Source organism: Saccopteryx bilineata, chromosome 3 (genome assembly GCF_036850765.1).
Source record: "Saccopteryx bilineata isolate mSacBil1 chromosome 3, mSacBil1_pri_phased_curated, whole genome shotgun sequence".
In the NCBI taxonomy this organism is placed as follows: Eukaryota; Metazoa; Chordata; class Mammalia; order Chiroptera; family Emballonuridae; genus Saccopteryx; species Saccopteryx bilineata.
In genome coordinates this window covers 185,953,325-185,971,612 of record NC_089492.1, presented here as the reverse complement: position 1 = coordinate 185,971,612, position 18,288 = coordinate 185,953,325, and the positions used below count along the sequence as shown (strand labels likewise).

Here is an 18,288-nt window from a genome sequence, read left to right as displayed (position 1 = left end):
TTACGTGGGACTGTATATGAGGGGATGTTACGTGGGACTATTTATAAGGGGATGTTACGTGGGACTGTATATATGAGGGATGTTACATGGGACTGTATATTGTTGCATCCACTGGGTACAAGAACAAACATCGGAGACTTTCAGGAGTTTAGATGTTACTTTATTGGCCAGTTTAACCTGCGCAGGGGCGAACTCCCAAGATGTCCGGAGACATCATGCTCACAAGGAGCTGAAAATGGAAGCCGTGCCTGGCGCTTACAGCCAGGTCCTTATATATCTTAAGTGAGCAAGCATTATACAGAAGCAGATGTGGCAGTTTAGCTATTGGCTAGGGAGGTCGCACGCAGCATAGCAACAGGGGCCGGCATGGCAACAGGGGCCGGTTTTAGCTTAGTGGTGAATTTCAAACATAAACTTCTGATAAGGGTCTCTGACCTTCTTTGTTCTCAGCCTCACAGGGGCCCTATCAGCACTCCCTGTTCCTTCAGTAGTTACGCTCTTGGCAGCCCCAGCATATCAGCACTCCCTGAATCTAACATACATATGAGGGATGTTACATGGGACTGTATATATGAGGGGGTTATCCTTTTTTATTTAACTTTCTTTTTAATAAATGTAATTTATTTAAATTTTAAATAAATTCTAACAGAGTGTCATTTTGTGTCATTTTGGTAGGTGGTGTGCCTCAGCATTTTGTAAATGTAAAAAATGTGTCACGGCTCAAAAAAGTTTGAAAATCACTGGTCTAGAGACACTGAGGAAACCATCAGGTTAAGTAATACTTTTGTGGCTTGGTGAGTTCAGGGAGAACCAGTAGTGGGATTTTGAAGGTAACAGAAGAGGTAGAGAGTGGAGGAAGAACCTATTTATGGGATGATGGAGAGAATGGACTTAAGTTTAAAAGTATTACTTGATCGTTTCTCCCGCTAAAACGTTTTCATCAGTAATGTGAAACTGGATTTTTATTATAAAATTTCCCCCTCTCCCATTCCCTACCATGAATCACTTTAATCTGACATGATTTCTAAATCTTGCTACATATTGTGATCATGTGGGGCTAAGGGTATACAGATCCAGGGCCTCAGCCCATATCTGTGGAGTTAGGAACTCTGAGAACAGAAGCTAGGAAACTACTTTTTAAACACTCTTTAGGTGATTTTGTTATTGAGGTTCAAGGATTGGGAACATCTGATTTTAAAAAGTTAAGGCTTTTGTGATTCATTTGTAGTTACAGTATTTAAGATATATATATATATATATATATATATATATATATATATATATATATATATATATATATAAAATGCATGTTAATATCCAATCTTTAGTATGGCTAAAAACTCATTGAAATTTTTTTTTTTTTTTTTTTTTTTTTACAGAGAGAGAGGGACAGAGAGAGACAGAGAGAGGGATAGATAGGGACAGACAGACAGGAACAGAGAGAGATGAGAAGCATCAATTACCAGTTTTTCGTTGCAACACCTTAGTTGTTCATTGATTGCTTTCTCATATGTGCCTTGACTGTGGGCCTTCAGCAGACCGAGTAACCCCTTGCTCGAGCCAGTGACCTTGGGTCCAAACCAGTGATCTTTGCTCAAACCAGATGAGTCCGCACTCAAGCTGGCGACCTTAAGGTCTTGAACCTGGGTCCTCCGCATCCCAGTCTGATGCTCCATCCACTGCACCACCACCTGGTCAGGCTCATTAAAATTTCAATATAAATGATTCATTTATTTCTAAGAGGATGCTATAATCAACCAGTTTTTTTAAGTGACTGTCTTTTAACATTAAGATCATATCTTTTAAAAAGAATATTTTATTTATATGAACTATTAGCTATAGAGAATAATTCTTATTAAATAGTATTTGTAGAATTCGAGACAATTTCTGTTAAATCTGAAGTATATGGGAGATTTAAACATTTATACTATTTATAAAAATACATAATCAGTTATTGGAATTTTCTGCTCAGTATAATTTTGATTCTGCTAGATTTCTATAGGCAAACAAAGAGTCTAAATAAGCACTGGGATCCTTGAGTTTAAAAGTCAAGAACCTGAGTTTTATACTTGAAAGCTGCTAATTAGCTTTTGTGCTTCAGACAAGCCACCTATTTCCAAAGCCTGAGTTTTCTCATCTGTAATACAATCTAATGTCAATAATTTTTCATAGTGAAAGCTGATTTAGACATTTTAATGAGTTGAGAAAAAGTTTAGAGACTTTAGTATAAGTAAGAAAAACATGTATATGCATATAAACTTGTTTCTTTAATCTTTAAAATTAAAAAAAAATTTAAATGGGGACTTCTTCAGATGTTTAATATGTTAAGTCATAGGTTGAGGTTTAGTACCTAGAAAATTGTTTTTCTCTGAGTACTATTAAGTAGCTCTTAGAACGAGGCCTTCTTAAATCTACTTTAGGAAACTGGAGTCAATATCTGAAGATCCCTTCCAGTTCTGAAATATATATGTGTGTGTGTGTGTGTGTGTGTGTGTGTTAAAATCCCAATGTGGTATAAACTCCCTCAGGATTGCAGTCAGTAATACCTAAGATGTGACTGTCTTAATGGTGCTTGTGTATTGCTTGTTTAGTTTTTATGGCTTTGCTTTTATTTTCTGACCTGCCATTCATTGGTATGTAGATTTAATTTTAGGATTTTGTTATATTGGGAGTTTCATGATAAGTTCTGTTCATTGATATAAAAAGTTCATTTTTCAGTATTCAGCATAAAATCTTTTAGAAATATTGTATTATGAGATTGTAAAAGATTATCATTCAGAGATTTTTTAGGTCAGTGCCTGAATCAAACAAATGTGTTGTTACTGGTATAATTTAAGATGCTTGAGGTCATACAAGTAATAACAGTTGAAACTGTTGTATAATGTCTCTTATAGTTTTATAATAATTTAGATTTTGATTTATAAACCCTATACTTTTATAACTGAGTAATCAATTATAAGGAAGAACAAACTGAGTAGTACCTTTTAGAACGATAGTGCTATGGCTTAAATATAGAACAATCTTTGAACTACTTTATATATATTTTTTTATTTTATTTATTCATTTTTAGAGAGGAGAGAGAGAGAGAGACAGACAGAGAGGGGGAGAGAGACAGAGAGAGAGAAGGGGGGAGGAGCTGGAAGCATCAACTCCCATATGTGCCTTGACCAGGCAAGCCCAGGGTTTTGACCTGGCGACCTCAGCATTTCCAGGTTGATGCTTTATCCACTGCGCCACCACAGGTCAGGCCCTTTGAACTACTTTAAATAGCTCAACCTGATTTCTTTAAAGCAATTGATTATTTTAAATTAAAAACCTGTTTTTCTAAGAATTTTACTATTTGGTGATGAGTACTGTAACTTACAGTTTGAAATTACATAAGTAGCAAGTAAAAGGGTAATTTAGTTTATGGGTAATAAACAGTATTAAAAGTTTTAAGAGAGGCAGTACATTAAAGAAGCTTTTGAATGTGTCACGGTTAAATTTAAAATATAGTGTTTCTGCTGTTTTTTAAGAAGCGGAAGCAGACTACTATTAAATATCTAAAACAGTTTTAACATCTGTGTTAATGAGGTTTCAAGTACAAAGACAGCAACTTACTTTAAATCTGATTAAAATTTTTACAGTGATTAAAAATAAAACATGTCTTTTATGTTTACCTTCATTTTTACCTTATTTGTTACTCATTCTTTGTGTAGAGTTAGGATTCCATGTAGTATTATCCTTCTGTCTAAAGAACTTCCTTAAATATGTGTTGTAGCATAGGCCTGTTGGCAGTTAATGCTTCCAGCTTTTTTCTTTCTGAAAAAAAAAGTCTTCATTTTACCTTCGTTGTTTTTTTTGAATATGGATTTCTGGCTTTATAGTTTTGTTTTGTTTTTCCTTTCAGTCTTTTTTCAAAATGTTATTCTATTGTCTTATGGGTTGATATTTTCTGACAAGAAGTTTGCTGTACTTTTTATCTTTGCTCCTCTGTGTGTCTAATATGTCTTTTCTCCTCTAGCTACCTTCAATACTTGATTTTTGGTTTTCAGTCATTTCACTATGATAGGCCTAGGTGTGTGTGTGTTATATTGTTTTTGGTTCTTTTGGAAGGTCTGAATCTTGGTTGGGATGTTTGGAAGTTTTTGATTTGTGATTCAATTTTTTTTTTCATAGCTACCATTCACTGTTTTTGTTAAATCATTTTTTTTTATTTTTCAAGTATAGGTAACATACAATATTCTATTAGTTTCAGGTATATAGCCCAGTGGTTAGACATTATATAACTTACTATCATCCTGATAAGTCTCATAACTGTCTGACATCATGCATCATTATTAGAGAATTACTATTTTCCCTCTGTGTACTTTACATCCCCACAAATGTTCTATAACAACCACATTGTACTTAATTCCTTCACCTCTCATCTGGCAACCATCAATATAGTCTCTGTATCCACGAATTTGTTTCTATTTTGCTTGTATGTTTGTTTTTTAGATTCAACTGTTGTTAGATACGTATTTATTCCCATTTTATTGTTCATATTTTTTTTCTTTATTTTTCTTCTTCTTAAGGAAGACCCTTTATCATTTCATATTATACTGATTTGGTGGTGATGCACTCTATTAGCTTTTTTGTGTATGGGAATCTCTTTTATATATGTCCTCAATTCTAAATGATAGCTTTACTGAGTAGAGTGATCTTGGTTGTAGGTCCTTGCTTTTCATCACTTTGAATATGTCTTTCTACCCCCTTCTGGCCTGCAAAGTTTTTTTGAGAAATGAGCCGACTGTCTCTTATGGGAGCTCCCTTGTAGGTAACTGCTTTTCTTTTGCTGCTTTTAAGATTCTCTCTTTGTGTTTAACCTTTGATATTTTAATTATGCTGTGTCTTGGTGTGGGCCTTTTTAGGTTCTTCTTGTTTGGGACTCTCCATGCTTCCTGAACTTGTATGTCTGTTTCCTTCACTAGGTAGGGAAGTTTCCTGTCATTATTTTCAAATAGGTTTTTCATTTCTTGCTCTGTCTCTTCTCCTTGGTATGCCTGAAGTTGTCCCAGTAGCTCCTTACACTAACTTCATTTATTTTGACTCATTTTTCTTCTTGCTATTCTGATTGAATATTTTTTGCTTCCATATATTCTAAATCGCTGATTTGATTCTGGGAGGAATTGACTTGTAGGCTGATCAGCTTTTAGGACTGGCTGGGACTATAGTGGAGGAGCTGCTGTGAAGGAGTCAACCCTTCAGAGAGGACTTCAGTGGGGCTTTGGTGCCCACAGGGTCTGCCCCTTAAATGTGTCACTCATTGAGCTGGTAGGCCTCGATCCAGTGGGTTCAAAGCTGTCTTCTGTGTGCACTGGCTCTGGGACTTCCCAGTAGGTTCAAGGTCAGCCACTGCCTGTGTCCTGCATGGGGCTACCTGGCGTGAGCTACAGAGCGAAGTGCAAATGGCTGCAATGTTGCTGAGCTTAGAGGTGCCCAGGAAAGGCCAAGGTGTGAACCAAGGCCAGCTGCCACTAGTGCCAGGCCGGGGGCCATTTAGCAAGAGGTATGGGGTATGCAGAGGCCTGATGCTGCTTTAAGAGGTTTTAGAAAAGTCCAAAGCATGAGCCAAGACATGCCTTTAAAGGGAAAAGCCACTGGAAGTGGCTTGAGTGGGTCTGAAAGTTAGGTGGGGCGGGGTCTCAGAATCACCCGGGCCTGGTAAACAGTGTGAGCCACATTGTTAGAAACGCATGTATGGCATCTGCCTGCCAGGTCTGTGTTGGGGACAGAGGGTGTCTCAGAAAAGGACAAATGGCTTCTGCCAGCACTTTTGTCTGGCAGAAAACTGCCCTTCTAGCTCTAGTTCTGATGCTCAACAACCCAGTTCTTCTCTGTATGTCCCTGTTTCCTTTAAGCTGCTGCCTCAGCACTGGACCTCAGAGGGAATGAGTCTGAATAAGTCTGTGTGTGGCCCCTTTAAGAGGAACTGCCTCAGACTCCTGCAGCTCTCCAACTCACTCAGCCACGATCCTGGTTGGTTTTTACAGCCAGAAGTTATGGGGACTTCTCTTCCTTGCTCTGGAATCCTGGGCTGGGATGTCTGGTGTGGGTGTGAGACCCCTTGATCCTCAGGGACTACCTCTACAGTTGAGATATCCTTCTCAGTTTTAAAATGCCACATGTGGATGTTGGACCAGCCCTTTCAGTCTCTCTGCCCCTCTTACCCATCTCAATGTGGCTTCTTTAAATCCCTAGTTGTAGGACTTGCACTCAGCTAGATTTCAGGTGATTCTGAATGATGGTTGTAATTATGATGGTTTAGTTATAATTTTAATGTGGTTCTGGGAGGATTCAAGTACTGCATTTACCTATGCCACCATCTTGACCTGAAGTCTCTTTATATATTTTAGACACTTTTCGGCCAGTCTCTTTAAATATTTTTCTTCTCCAGTCTCTCTTCTTCTGGAACTCCAGTTACAGGTATATGTTAAATCATTTGAAATTATTCTATAGCTCTTGGATGGTTTCTCTTTTTTCTTCTGTTATATTTTAGTTTGAATAATTTCTGTTGGTTCATCTTTAAGTTCACTAATTCTTTGCTTAGTTGTGTCAAGTCTACTGGTGAGCCCATTAAAGGAATTTTTTTCTTTGATATCATATTTTGGTGTGTGTGTGTGTGTGTGTGTTTTAATTTCTAGCATTTATTTCCATTTTACTTTTTCTCAGAGTTTCCATGTCTATGCTGAAATTTCTCATCTGTTCATGAAAGTTGTTCACCTTTTTCATGAGACCCTTTAGCATGTTAATTATAGTTATTTTAAAGTCCTGTCTGGTTGTTCTAAAACTGGGTCATTTCTGGGTCTGATTTTGTTGAACACTTTATTTCTTTACAGTGGATGCCATTTTTTTAGTGTGTCCCATAATTGTTTTTTATTAAATGCATGACTTTATTGTATAACAGTAGAGACTGAGGTACATAGTATTTATGCCAGCAAATGGGCTGCTGCTTCTGTTAGACCAATAGTGTGTAGGATTGATTTAATCTACTCAGGAGTAAGCTGAGTTTGTGTTTTGCTGTTATTATGGTTACCTTCAGGCTCCAGGTTGTCCAGAAATTGCTGTTGCTGCCTTCTCCTTAGGGTAGGGGCTGGGTGTTGCAGGGTTATTCTCAGTGTCAGAGCTTTTTGTCAGATTTGAGCCATTTCTTCATGCCTACACCACAAAAGGGCTGTCTGTACACACATTCCCTGCCCTCAGTGGCAGACTGCTATTGCTTGTTACTTAGCATTAGGCTCATAGAAGGAGCAGGAGGATTTCTCTGCTGTCTGCTCCAGTTTTAGTCTTTGGCAAATTCTGTGTATTAGGGTCTCAAGAATTGGACTGTCAGTATTTTTGCATTTCAGAACCATGGTAGCCACACTGTTTCTTGTTATCTGATCACTTTGCCTGCTTCTTGGCACCTTCTCTTATTCAAAGCAAAATACTTCAGCCACTGAGGGAGGGCAATCTCAGGGTGACCAGAGTTTTGCTCTTTCACATTTACCATTGCATATAATTCCGAGATTTGATCATATGTCTTAGAGCAGTTGTTTCTCATTCTTGGCTGTGCTTGAGAGTCACTGGGGAACTTTAAAAACGTCTGATGCCCAATTAAATCAATTCCTAGGGGTGGTATTTTTTTTAGCTTCTCCCGAGTCACTCCAACATACAGCCAAGCTGAGAACCAGTGACTTAGAGTGCCCCAGTCCCAGTTCCTCACCCTCATTCCATCTCCAATGTTTACTACTTGGTTAATTCTGTTTATTTTTTAAAATTCAGGTGTAGCAGTGTATTTTCTTCCTTGACATTCCTCCCTCTCACACAGAACTGTGTATACCATAGTATTGTACTAGCTGTATACTGTGCTCTGAAGAACTGGAGGTATTAGAATATATGTCATTGAGGTATCATTAGTTAAGCACCTGAAGTGTCAGCTCTTAATAGTATATGAAAGTACTTTGACAGTAATTTTCAATGAGGGTGTGACAACCCAGCTTCCTGGGACATATGTCAAAATCATCTAGACTAGGAATCAGCAACTTTTTCTGTAAAGGGCTAGTTCTCAACATATAGTAGCTGCAATAAATATTTTTGGCTTTGCTGGCCATATGATTTCTGTCACAACTACTCAACTCTGCCATTGTAGCACATCGACAACATGAGTGAGCATGTCTATATTCTAATAAAACTATGAAAATTAAATTTGAATTTTGTGTAGTTTTTATGCACCTTGAAATACTATTTTTTAAAATTTTGCAACCATTTCATAATGTAAATACCATTTTTTAGTTCACAGAGTGTACAGAAACAGGTGGTGGTTTAGATATGGTTCAAGGACCATTTCTGAGGCTGACCCCTGAGCTGGTGACTTTTTCAAATAGTATAAATGTATCATCTTTGCTGAGGATCTAATGATTCTCCTCTGTGGGATATATCTTCAAAATTGAGAAGACACTGCTGTTTGAAATGAAGGAAAGCAAGTGCTACCTACAAACCTGAGATTTGCTAGAATGAAAATGTTTGAGATACTGAGATAACCTAATTTAAACACAGATTATTTAAACATATAATGTGCATCATTTCTATAAAAAAGGTAGAAAATAATGAACAGCCCTCAAATACAGTCTTACTGGTTGGTATATTTTCAGCATGAGGCTTAGAGTATGTTGAATACATAGTAAGTTTTTATTGTCTACTTGCTAATGATATTAAAGGGTTAGATACTCTATAGAGGATTAAAAATATACTTACTGTTTGTTTAATGAGATAGGTTTCCTTGTTTTTTATGACTCTTGTTTTTTTTGTTTGTTTTTTAAATTTTTCCATTGATCTGAAAGAGAAAGAGGAAGGGAGAGAGAGAGAAGCATCAACTTCTTTTTCCACTTAGTTGTTCCATTTAGTTGTGCATTCATTGGTGGCTTCTTGTGTACGCCCTGACCCAGGATCGAACCCGCAATCTCACTGCAACAGGACAATGCTCTCTACTGAGCCACCTAGTCAGGGCTGCCTCTTGGATTTTTTAATAAATCCCTGAATGAACCTTTAGCCTAGAGTAGTGATTTCTATCTCTATTTCATATTATGATTATTTGGTAGCGTTGATAAAAATATAGCAGTATATCCTACCTCCAGAAAGTTTTAATTGCTCTATGGGTATTTCTCATGAGCTGCCTGGGTTGAGAACATTTGACTTTGATGAATTATAGAATGGAAAACTATTTTTTAAAGATAGTATATTTGCAGTAAAATATTTTTTTAAGTATTTCAGGCAGGTTGTTAAAAGATAAGCAAATACTAAAGAATATACACAATATCACTCATCTCCTTTAAAAGATAGCCATTGTTGCCTGACCTGTGGTGGCGCAGTGGATAAAGCGTCGACCTGGAAATGCTGAAGTCACTGGTTCAAAACCCTGGGTTTGCCTGGTCAAGGCACATATGGGAGTTAATGCTTCCTGCTCCTCTCTCCCTTCTCTCTCTCTGTCTCTCCTCTCTCTCTCTGTCTCTCCCTCTCCTCTCTAAAATGAATAAATAAATAATTTTTTAAAAAGATAGCCATTGTCAAGTCTTTTGTTTATACATTTTATTTACATTTATAAACATAATTTTTTAAATAGGATCAAACAATATATACCATTCTTTGACTTGTTTTTACTTAATGTACTCTAGACATTTAGAGAAGTTCATTTCTCATAAATAATTTTTCTAAGGATTAAAGTCAGAAGCATAGAATGTAAATTTCTGAGTGACTTGGCAACCAGGGCTAATGACACATGCAGATTGTGAGCAGGGCTGTTTCTAGTATTGTTTGGAGGCTGGAACAAAGCACAGCTCTCCTGCTGCTTATGCCACTAAAAAGTAAACACACTGTAGAAATCCCAGCACAGCTAGTTTAAGGTGAAGATTATGGACAGTCTTGAGTAGGGAAAAGTAACAAGAGAGAATTATAGGATGTGCCTAGGAAGAAGGGAGATTTCCATTGAATTAAAGTGATTGTACGAATGCTTCAAAGTTTCTGTTTTGTGCATTGTGTTTTCAAAGTTTTGTACTTGTTTAGCACCAGCAAAGGCTCCCTCTGGCTTCCTCCTTTTATTGTTGCTGAATAGCTAGAAGCTTGGGTTAGGTGAGTTATAGATGCAAAGAAAAAACTATGGTCCTCTAAGTGTTCATGTTGGCTGTAGAACCTAGAAAATTAAGAAAAAATTGTGATATTCTGCTTTTGTCCTCTTTGTACTTGTTCTCCCTCTAGGGCTTTTGGGCATCTGTTCTTGCTCTACTCTTAGGATCCCACAGTTTTCTTCATCTGAACAAACCCATAGGTTTGCCAGGTTTGCCAATAGTGAGTAGAATCTTAGAAAGACTTGTTTATCCTGAGTAGATCAAGATTTTCAGAGGCCTTGTTCATTGACAGGGTTGTGTTAATCTATCATGTAATTCAAAATAATAATAATAACATGAACTTAAATTAGTTGTAGATATATTCAGTGGAATTTAATTTTTTCCATGATAAATAGCATGATTTTTTTAAAAAGAGAAAGAAACATAAAATTAAATTTGAGTTTAGGTGCTTTGTATTTGGCCTGCTTAAAAGGTAATCCTGGACTGGTCATTAGAGGACCATTTGAAATTCCATTTTAGTTGTATAATTCTTTGATATCTTGGTGTTTTAAAAAGATTAATTTTAAATTTTACTTTTCCTAATTATTAGGTATATTTATCATTGATATCAAATATATATATATAGTTGGTAGGCAAACAATATTACTTATAGTGTCAAATAATCCCGCATTCATAAATGTTAAATATAGTCAAGAAATTTTTTATTCAACTTGTATTACAAGGACAATAAAGAAAAGTGCTTTCGGGCTGAGTAGATCTGATGCACTCAGAAGTGGTCTGAGGAGACAAGGCTAAGTGTTGACCTACTAGGCTTATGTTTTCTGTTGCAGAGCCTTTCCTTGTCTTAGAGCACCCTCCCCACTGCCTGTTATGACTCCCTTACATTCTTACTTTAGGCTCATTTTGGAAAATTATATCTTTTTAAATATAAATTTTATCCTCTGAGCAAGTTAAGCCTTTTTATCTTTCATGCATTTATTATAAGTTGAAACCATTTGTTTGGGAATGATGGAAGGAAAGCACTCTTTCCCTGAAAACTGGAAGAGAAAAAACCTTTAAAAAGGCAAAGTTTGTCTATTTTTCTATTATCACCAGCATCTATTTCTTAGGCCATTGAGTAGTGTGCATGGTATTTTAACATACACTAGAAAATATACCAGATGTCTCCCATGAAACAATTTGAACTATTGAAGTCCATTTTAAGGATCCATTAAGAATTTGATATCTTCCTTTAAAAAAAAAAAACTTTTTATTTTGAAATAATTGTAGATTTACATGCAGTTGTGAAAATACTACAGAGAGAGCCTATGTACTCTTTACTGGACCCAATGGGAACACCTTGGAAAAGCACAGTATAATTTCAAAAGCAGGATGTTAACACTTATGCAATCCACCAGCTGTTTTCAGATTTCACCAATATTGTATACTTGTACTCATTTGTATACAATTTTGTCACCTGTATGTGTATCTGTCAACAGTCAAAATACAGAACAGTTTTATTGCCAAAAAAAACCCCTAGGGTTACCCTTTTATTTTTATTTTTTAATTTTTTTTTGTATTTTTCTGAAATGAGAAGCAGGGAGGCAGAGAGACAGACTCCTGCATGCACCCGACTAGGATCCACCCAGCAAGCCTGCTAGAGGGCGATGCTCTGCCCATCTGGGGTGTTGCTCTGTTGCAGCCAGAGCCATTCTAGTGCCTGAGGCGGAGGCCACTGAGCCATTCTCAGTGCCCAGGCCAACTTTGCTCCAATGGAACCTTGACTGCAGGAGGGGAAGAGAGAGATAGAGAGAAAGGAGAGGGGGAAGGGTGGAGAAGCAGACGGACGTTTCTCCTGTGTGCCCTGGCCGGGAATTGAACCCGGGACTTCCACACGCTGGGTGGATGCTCTATCACTGAGCAAACCAGCCAGGGCCTACGGTTACCCTTTTATAACCGCACCTTCTTCCGTTCTTTTGGATTTTTTTTTTTTTTTGTATTTTTCTGAAGTTGGAAACGGGGAGGCAGTCAGACAGACTCCTGCATGCACCTGACCGGGATCCACCGGCATGCCCATCAGGGGGCAATGCTCTGCCCATCTGGGGCGTTGCTCTGTTGCAATCAGAGCCATTCTAGCGCCTGATGCAGAGGCCATAGAGCCATCCCCAGTGCCGGGGCCAACTTTTGCTCCAATGGAGCCTTGGCTGTGGGAGGAGAAGAGAGAGACAGAGAGGAAGGAGAGGAGGAGGGGTGGAGAAGCAAATGGGCGCTTCTCCTGTGTGCCTGGCTGGGAATCGACCCTGGGACTCCTGCATGCCAGGCCGATGCTCTCCCACTGAGCCAACCGAGCAGGGCCTCTTTTGGATTTTTTTAAAAATAACTAATCATTTATGGTCTTGACTTAAAACAATTATTTTTACAATTTCTATCCATGCATTAACTTCTTTTTACTTATTTAATTTTTAAGTGTGATTAAAAAATATATAACAAAGTATATCATATCCTTTTTTAAGAGTGCAGTTCAGTAGTGTTAAGTACATTCATACTGTTGTAAAATCATCTTGCAAAACTGAAGCTCTGTACCCATTAAATTACAACTCCCCTTTTTTCTCTTTCCCAACCCCCTGGCAACCACCATTCTATTTTCGGTTTCTGTGAATTTGACTACTTTAGATATTTCATATAAATGGAATCAAACAGTATTTGTCCTTGTGACTGGCTTATTTTATTTAGCATAAAGTCCTCAAGGTTCATCCATGTTGTAGCATGTGACAGGATTACTTCCTTTTTAAAGCTTAATAGTACCCATTGTATGTGTATGCCACATTTTGTTTATTGATTTATCTGTTTGTGGGCATTTGGGTTACTTGTACCTCTTGGCAATTGGGAATAATGCTGCTGTGAGCATGGATGTACAGATTATCTCTTCACAATCCTGCTATCAATTCTATGGCATATATACCTGGAAGTGGAATTGCTGGATCATATGGTAGTTCTATACTTATTTTTTTGAGGAAACACGGTTTTCCATAGTGGCTGTATCATTTTACATTCTCATCAACAGTGTATAACTGTACTCTAATGTGTTTGAATATTTTAATTCATCCATTTTTGCTTTCTTTCCTGACTTTTATTGACTTTCCTATTACACTCGATAGAGTGAATACTGGCACAAAAAGCAGATGAGATATTTTGCATTATAGAATATTTATATACGAAGTATGAGTCTCAAGGTGACATCTAGACATTTTAGAGTCAGCTACTTTAATTATAGTTAACAGAAACCTTATCTAAACTAGTTTAAATAAAAAGAGATGTTATTACAAGGAAACTGGGATTGGATCTGAAGATAGTAATGTGGCCTTAGGTAATAATGGCAGGGCCTTTATAAGGGCAAGTCCCTAATAATGGGACTTGGTTGTCTCTTGTCTTTGATGGATCTATTTTTCTTTCATTGTGTCCTGTGATTTTCATCACATGATGGTGAAATGGCTGTTTATAAATCCTGAACCCTTTGGCTTCAGCTATCCAGAAACTCAGGTGCTCAGTTGGTTCCAATACAGAATTCCCACGGGAGGGGATGACTGATGTGGCTGGGATCAAATGACTGCCCTGGTTTACCTGATTGCAAGCATGGTCAGGAGAACGGTGCTAGTGCAAGGACCCAGCGGTATCTATGGGCACTACATGGAGTGACTAGGGGGCTGCCTGTGTCGGAAAGAAAGGGAAGGAATGCTAGAGCGATGGAATGAAAGGTGTGCTCAGTAATTCTTTATTCACTAATTTCAGTGAATAGTAAGGAGGATATATTGAAGAATAATTGAGCTTGAAGTTTTGTGTAAGGACTATTAAAATTACCTTAGGTAAAGAATTCTTAATAGCGTTTTAAAAATCTGTTGTGTATAAAGTTGAAAGTCAAGAGAGGAATTGCCGGAAATTCTTAAAATTATAAACATAAAAATTATTGACTAATTTCTGGAATGATTCAAATTAAGGGATATATTTTTAAATGTCTTAGCACTGCCACTTAGTGTAGAAAGTAGAAAGCTACATATCTAACAGCACTAAATTAACTTATGTAATTTACTTCAGAAGATTTGAAAACATGTTAGGGGTATCTTAGACAAGTTGATATATTATGGCTGTTATGTGCTGGAGACATTTAGAGGAAATGTGTGTGTATCCTTGACCTTCTGAAGTCATGGAGGGAATTACTATCACAACAAGTGTTAGCAGTGATGATAATTGTTAAAATTTATTTAGTATTACTATATGTCAGGTACACTGCTAGGCATTTCTATATTTATTATCTCATTTAACCTTCCCCAGACCATGGGTACTCACAATTTGTTAAATTAAATGTTCTGTGGTGTTTATTGGCAGTTATTAACGCTTTGCGTTTTCTTTCAGAGATGTGGTATTGGATCTTCCTTTGGGCGCTCTTCTCCTCTCTGTTCGTCCATGGTGCTGCAGGCGTGTTGATGTTCGTGATGCTGCAGAGGCACAGGCAGGGGAGAGTCATCTCTGTCATCGCAGTCAGCATTGGATTTCTGGCTTCTGTGACTGGAGCGATGATTACTAGTAAGTTGACTTTTGATTTGATCAAATACAGAATTTTATGTGCGCTTACTGTTTTGGTAACTTCATTCTTTTTGTAACCGTAACGTAATCTTTCATGTATAATGTTCTTTACACTTCACCAAAGATCAGTTCATTTATTCATTGTAATAGTTTTTATACTTCTACTATGGTAAGACTCATCATGTTTTGTGGGAAGTGCAAAAATGTGTAAAGATTGACAAGGGGAAAAGCAATTCATGGGAAAACTTACCTTATAGTGGTTGTAGTTTCTGCTTTAAAGAAACTCACTGTCTCATAAGGGAGAAAAGTAGATACACAAGTAGGATAATGATAATTGTCCTTAAAAAGAGTGGACATATAATTTTTAGGTCCTTCATGTCATCTACCTGTAACTACAAAATAAAACTGTGCTTCCTTCGTATACACAAATTATGACAAAAATCTTCCCTGGCCTACTAGAAATTAGCCATATTAGAGTGTCCTATAGCTATTTGAAAGTTTTCTACTGTGTTGCCTTATATGTATTTCATATAAGTCCTCAGTTTCATGCCCTCTGGCCCTCTCCTCCTAACACTGTGCTTAGCTCCAACTCCAGCCCTAGGTTCAAAGAGTTCTGTTTTCTGCTGTGCCAGTTGAGCCAGAACATTGATGCATTTCGTTGAGACCAGAGGGTCCCCAACTGCTTCCTTAACGCGGTCCTGCCAGAAGCAGGTTGCTCCTCTGTGTTGATTCTGTCAGGGTCACTGACTAACAGAGGCTTATGTTGCCTTTTGCTTCTGGTCTCCTTTCAGATACCTGGGACTGTTCCCTGCTATCACTGGATCTGTTTCGAGACTCTCCAAAAAAAAGACGTCTTCCTTTCTAGCAGGTTCTTAGTCCCAGGGAGAAGTGGGTCTTCTATAGCTCTCAGACCTCCCCTTGTGCCGCAGTCACCTTTTCCCAGAGTGATTGGCATACCTTCCCTTGAGAGATGAGCCCTGTTCCTATGTCTGTGGGTATGTCTTGTGGCACTAATAAGGCAATCATAAAATAGTTGTGGAAAGTCATGAGAAGCGTATTTTTTCCTTTATTTACTCTTTGTTTTTTTTTTAGTGTTACCTTGTGTTAAGTTTTTGTTGTTGCTGCATTCCACCTGTGACTTTATCATATGGTACCTCATTCCTTTTGCCGTAGATAAGGTTCAAAACAAGTACTCAGGTTTAGCAAAAGCATAGGATATGCATGGTGAAATAGCAGGACATTCAGCTGGGAGACAGAACAGAGCCAGATCTTGGAAGGCCAGCTGGAAAGTGCTGCAGGGGGGAGAACACATAGATGCTTTCGACTGGAGTTGGCAAGGGGCAAAGTAGCTCAGTGGGAAAATGTGTTTTGTAGCTGAAGATAGAATATGTGTGAGGAACCGAGAGAAAGCTCTGTAAGAGCAGAGATCTTGTCTGTCTTTTTCACTTCTGTGTCCCCAAAATAAAACACTACCTGGAACATAAAGCTACTCTAAAAATACAGGGTGAATGGATGAATGTAGTGAGGGAGGAAGAACGGAGGAAAGGAAGAAAGAAAGGATAGGTAAGAAAGGAGAAAAAAAGGAAGGAAGGATGAAAAGGCAATACAGTCATCCCTTGCCATATCGCTGTTCACTTTTCACGGTCTCACTGTATCATGGATTTTTAAATTGTGTCTGTTTGATTTTATATTGCAGATTTTTTGCTTTATCGTGGGATTTTGCAGTATATAGATATTTTTATGTATTTATTATTTTAATTATTTTTGCAGTAAAATAAGCATAGGAAGTGTTTATAAGAGTGTGGGAAAGGTTTATAAGAGTGTGGGGAGGGTTTATAAAGCCTTAAAATATATATAAATAATAAAATAAATATAAGGCTGCTACTTTGCGGATTTTTGCCTATTGCGGGGGCTTCTGGAATCTGACCCCCGCAATAGACGTGGGGCCACTGTAAGTGTAATTTGAATTTGAGGTCAGGATCTAAACTAGAGTAGTGGGAGTGGGTTGGAAATGAAGGAGTTAATATTAGGACTGTGACACGGGAAAAAATCCACATTACTTATTGCTTGCTTTGGTGGCACACAAAGAGACATGAAAGGGACTACCAACCAGGGTTTTTGAGGTGGGCATGGAGGGGTCACGAAATAGTGAATAGAAGAGGAAAGAAGAAGGAACAGCGTGTTCAGAAGTCGTAAGCAGTGTATGAGTTTTTATTGGCATAAATTTTATAAAACTTTAAAGAAATGTCATTCAACTTCCATTTATTTTAGTGATAATATATACACACATGTATATCTTAACTACTTTTGAGTCAAAACTAAAATCAGCTAATGATTTTAGAACTGCATGGTTATATTTTAAAATCCTTGAAAAGATAAGTCTGACACAATTTCAAGTAAAAGTCTGTATCTAGGTTTGTAATAGAACATTTAAATTTATCCTGGCTAATTTTCTAACCTGCAAACACTTGAATTAAAGCAGAATGGATTAGAGTGAGTATTTCAGTCGGTTTTCTGAATGTGATTTGTGAGCACCCACAGCTTTCTGTTTAGTGCAGCAAGCTCCACCTGGGTGTCTATGTTGTGAGTAAGATACTGACAGAATTTTGATACATATCTATTATATTTTACTACTTCTTAGATTTTATTTCCAGGATACAGTGATTTTTTTCATGCTGGTTAGTGTAGATGGTTAATACTAGTGAATTGGGAGAAACTGGGTTTCTGTGTAACGCCATCACTTGCATTATACAGGATGGGGCAAAAGTAGGTTTACGGTTGTTTGTATGGAAAATAATAATAATATAAAGATAAACTATGTTTTCCATACTCACAACTCTAAACCTAGTTTTGCCTGACCCTGTATTATCTAATTTTAGCAAGGTATAATGTGACATCTCATTCTTGATTTACTTTGTATTCCTCTGATTACTGAATGAATTAGAATATCTCTTTCTATGCTTATCATATATTTTGATTTTTCTGTAAGTTGCTTCTTTAAATTCTGTGCTTTTCTTTTGGGGCTCTTGTTTCCTTTTTAAATTTCAGGTGTTTTTTATATGTTAGAGATATTGGTCTCTTTTTTTGTGTGGCGGAGACAGAGAGAGTCAGAGAGAGGGACAGACAGGAAGGGAGAGAGATGAGAAAAATCAATTCTTTGCTGCTGTTCCTTAGTTGTTCATTGATTGATTTCTCATATGTGCCTTGACCAGGGGGGCTACAACAGACCGAGTGACCCCTTGCTCGAGTCAGCAACCTTGGGCTCAAGCTGGTGAGCCTTGCTCAAACCAGATGAGCCTGTGCTCAAGCTGGAGACCTCTGGGTCTCGAACCTGGGTCCTCGGCATCCCAGTCTGATGCTCTATCCGTTGTGCCACCACCTGGTCAGGCTCTTTTTGGTTTTGAACTCTGCAAATAGCTTGTCAGTTTTTTACCAGTTACCCTCATCCATGATGCTGTTTATTGGGCTGAAATCCTTAATTTCTTCATGATCAGCCTAAATATCCTTTGCCATATGGTTTATAATTTAGATTTTTATTTAATAATTTCCCCCCACACCAAAGTCAGAATAGTTTCTGATATATTGTCTTCTGTTAATTTTATAG

The 18,288-nt window shown here is 37.6% G+C and overlaps 1 protein-coding gene across 2 annotated transcripts in view; it reads left to right on the top strand.

The window, feature by feature from the left end:
* Positions 1-18,288, top strand: part of TMEM170B (transmembrane protein 170B) — a 51,713-nt gene that overhangs the window by 10,729 nt on the left and 22,696 nt on the right. The window contains exons 2-3 of one of the 2 annotated variants that reach the window (XM_066268385.1): positions 14,514-14,684; positions 15,476-15,566. In XM_066268385.1, the coding sequence (XP_066124482.1) occupies positions 14,514-14,684; positions 15,476-15,549 (245 nt within the window). In that variant the 3' untranslated portion in view covers positions 15,550-15,566. Of the gene's footprint in view, positions 1-14,513; positions 14,685-15,475; positions 15,567-18,288 lie in introns of those variants that run through there. The other variant, XM_066268384.1, reaches the window with a different exon arrangement.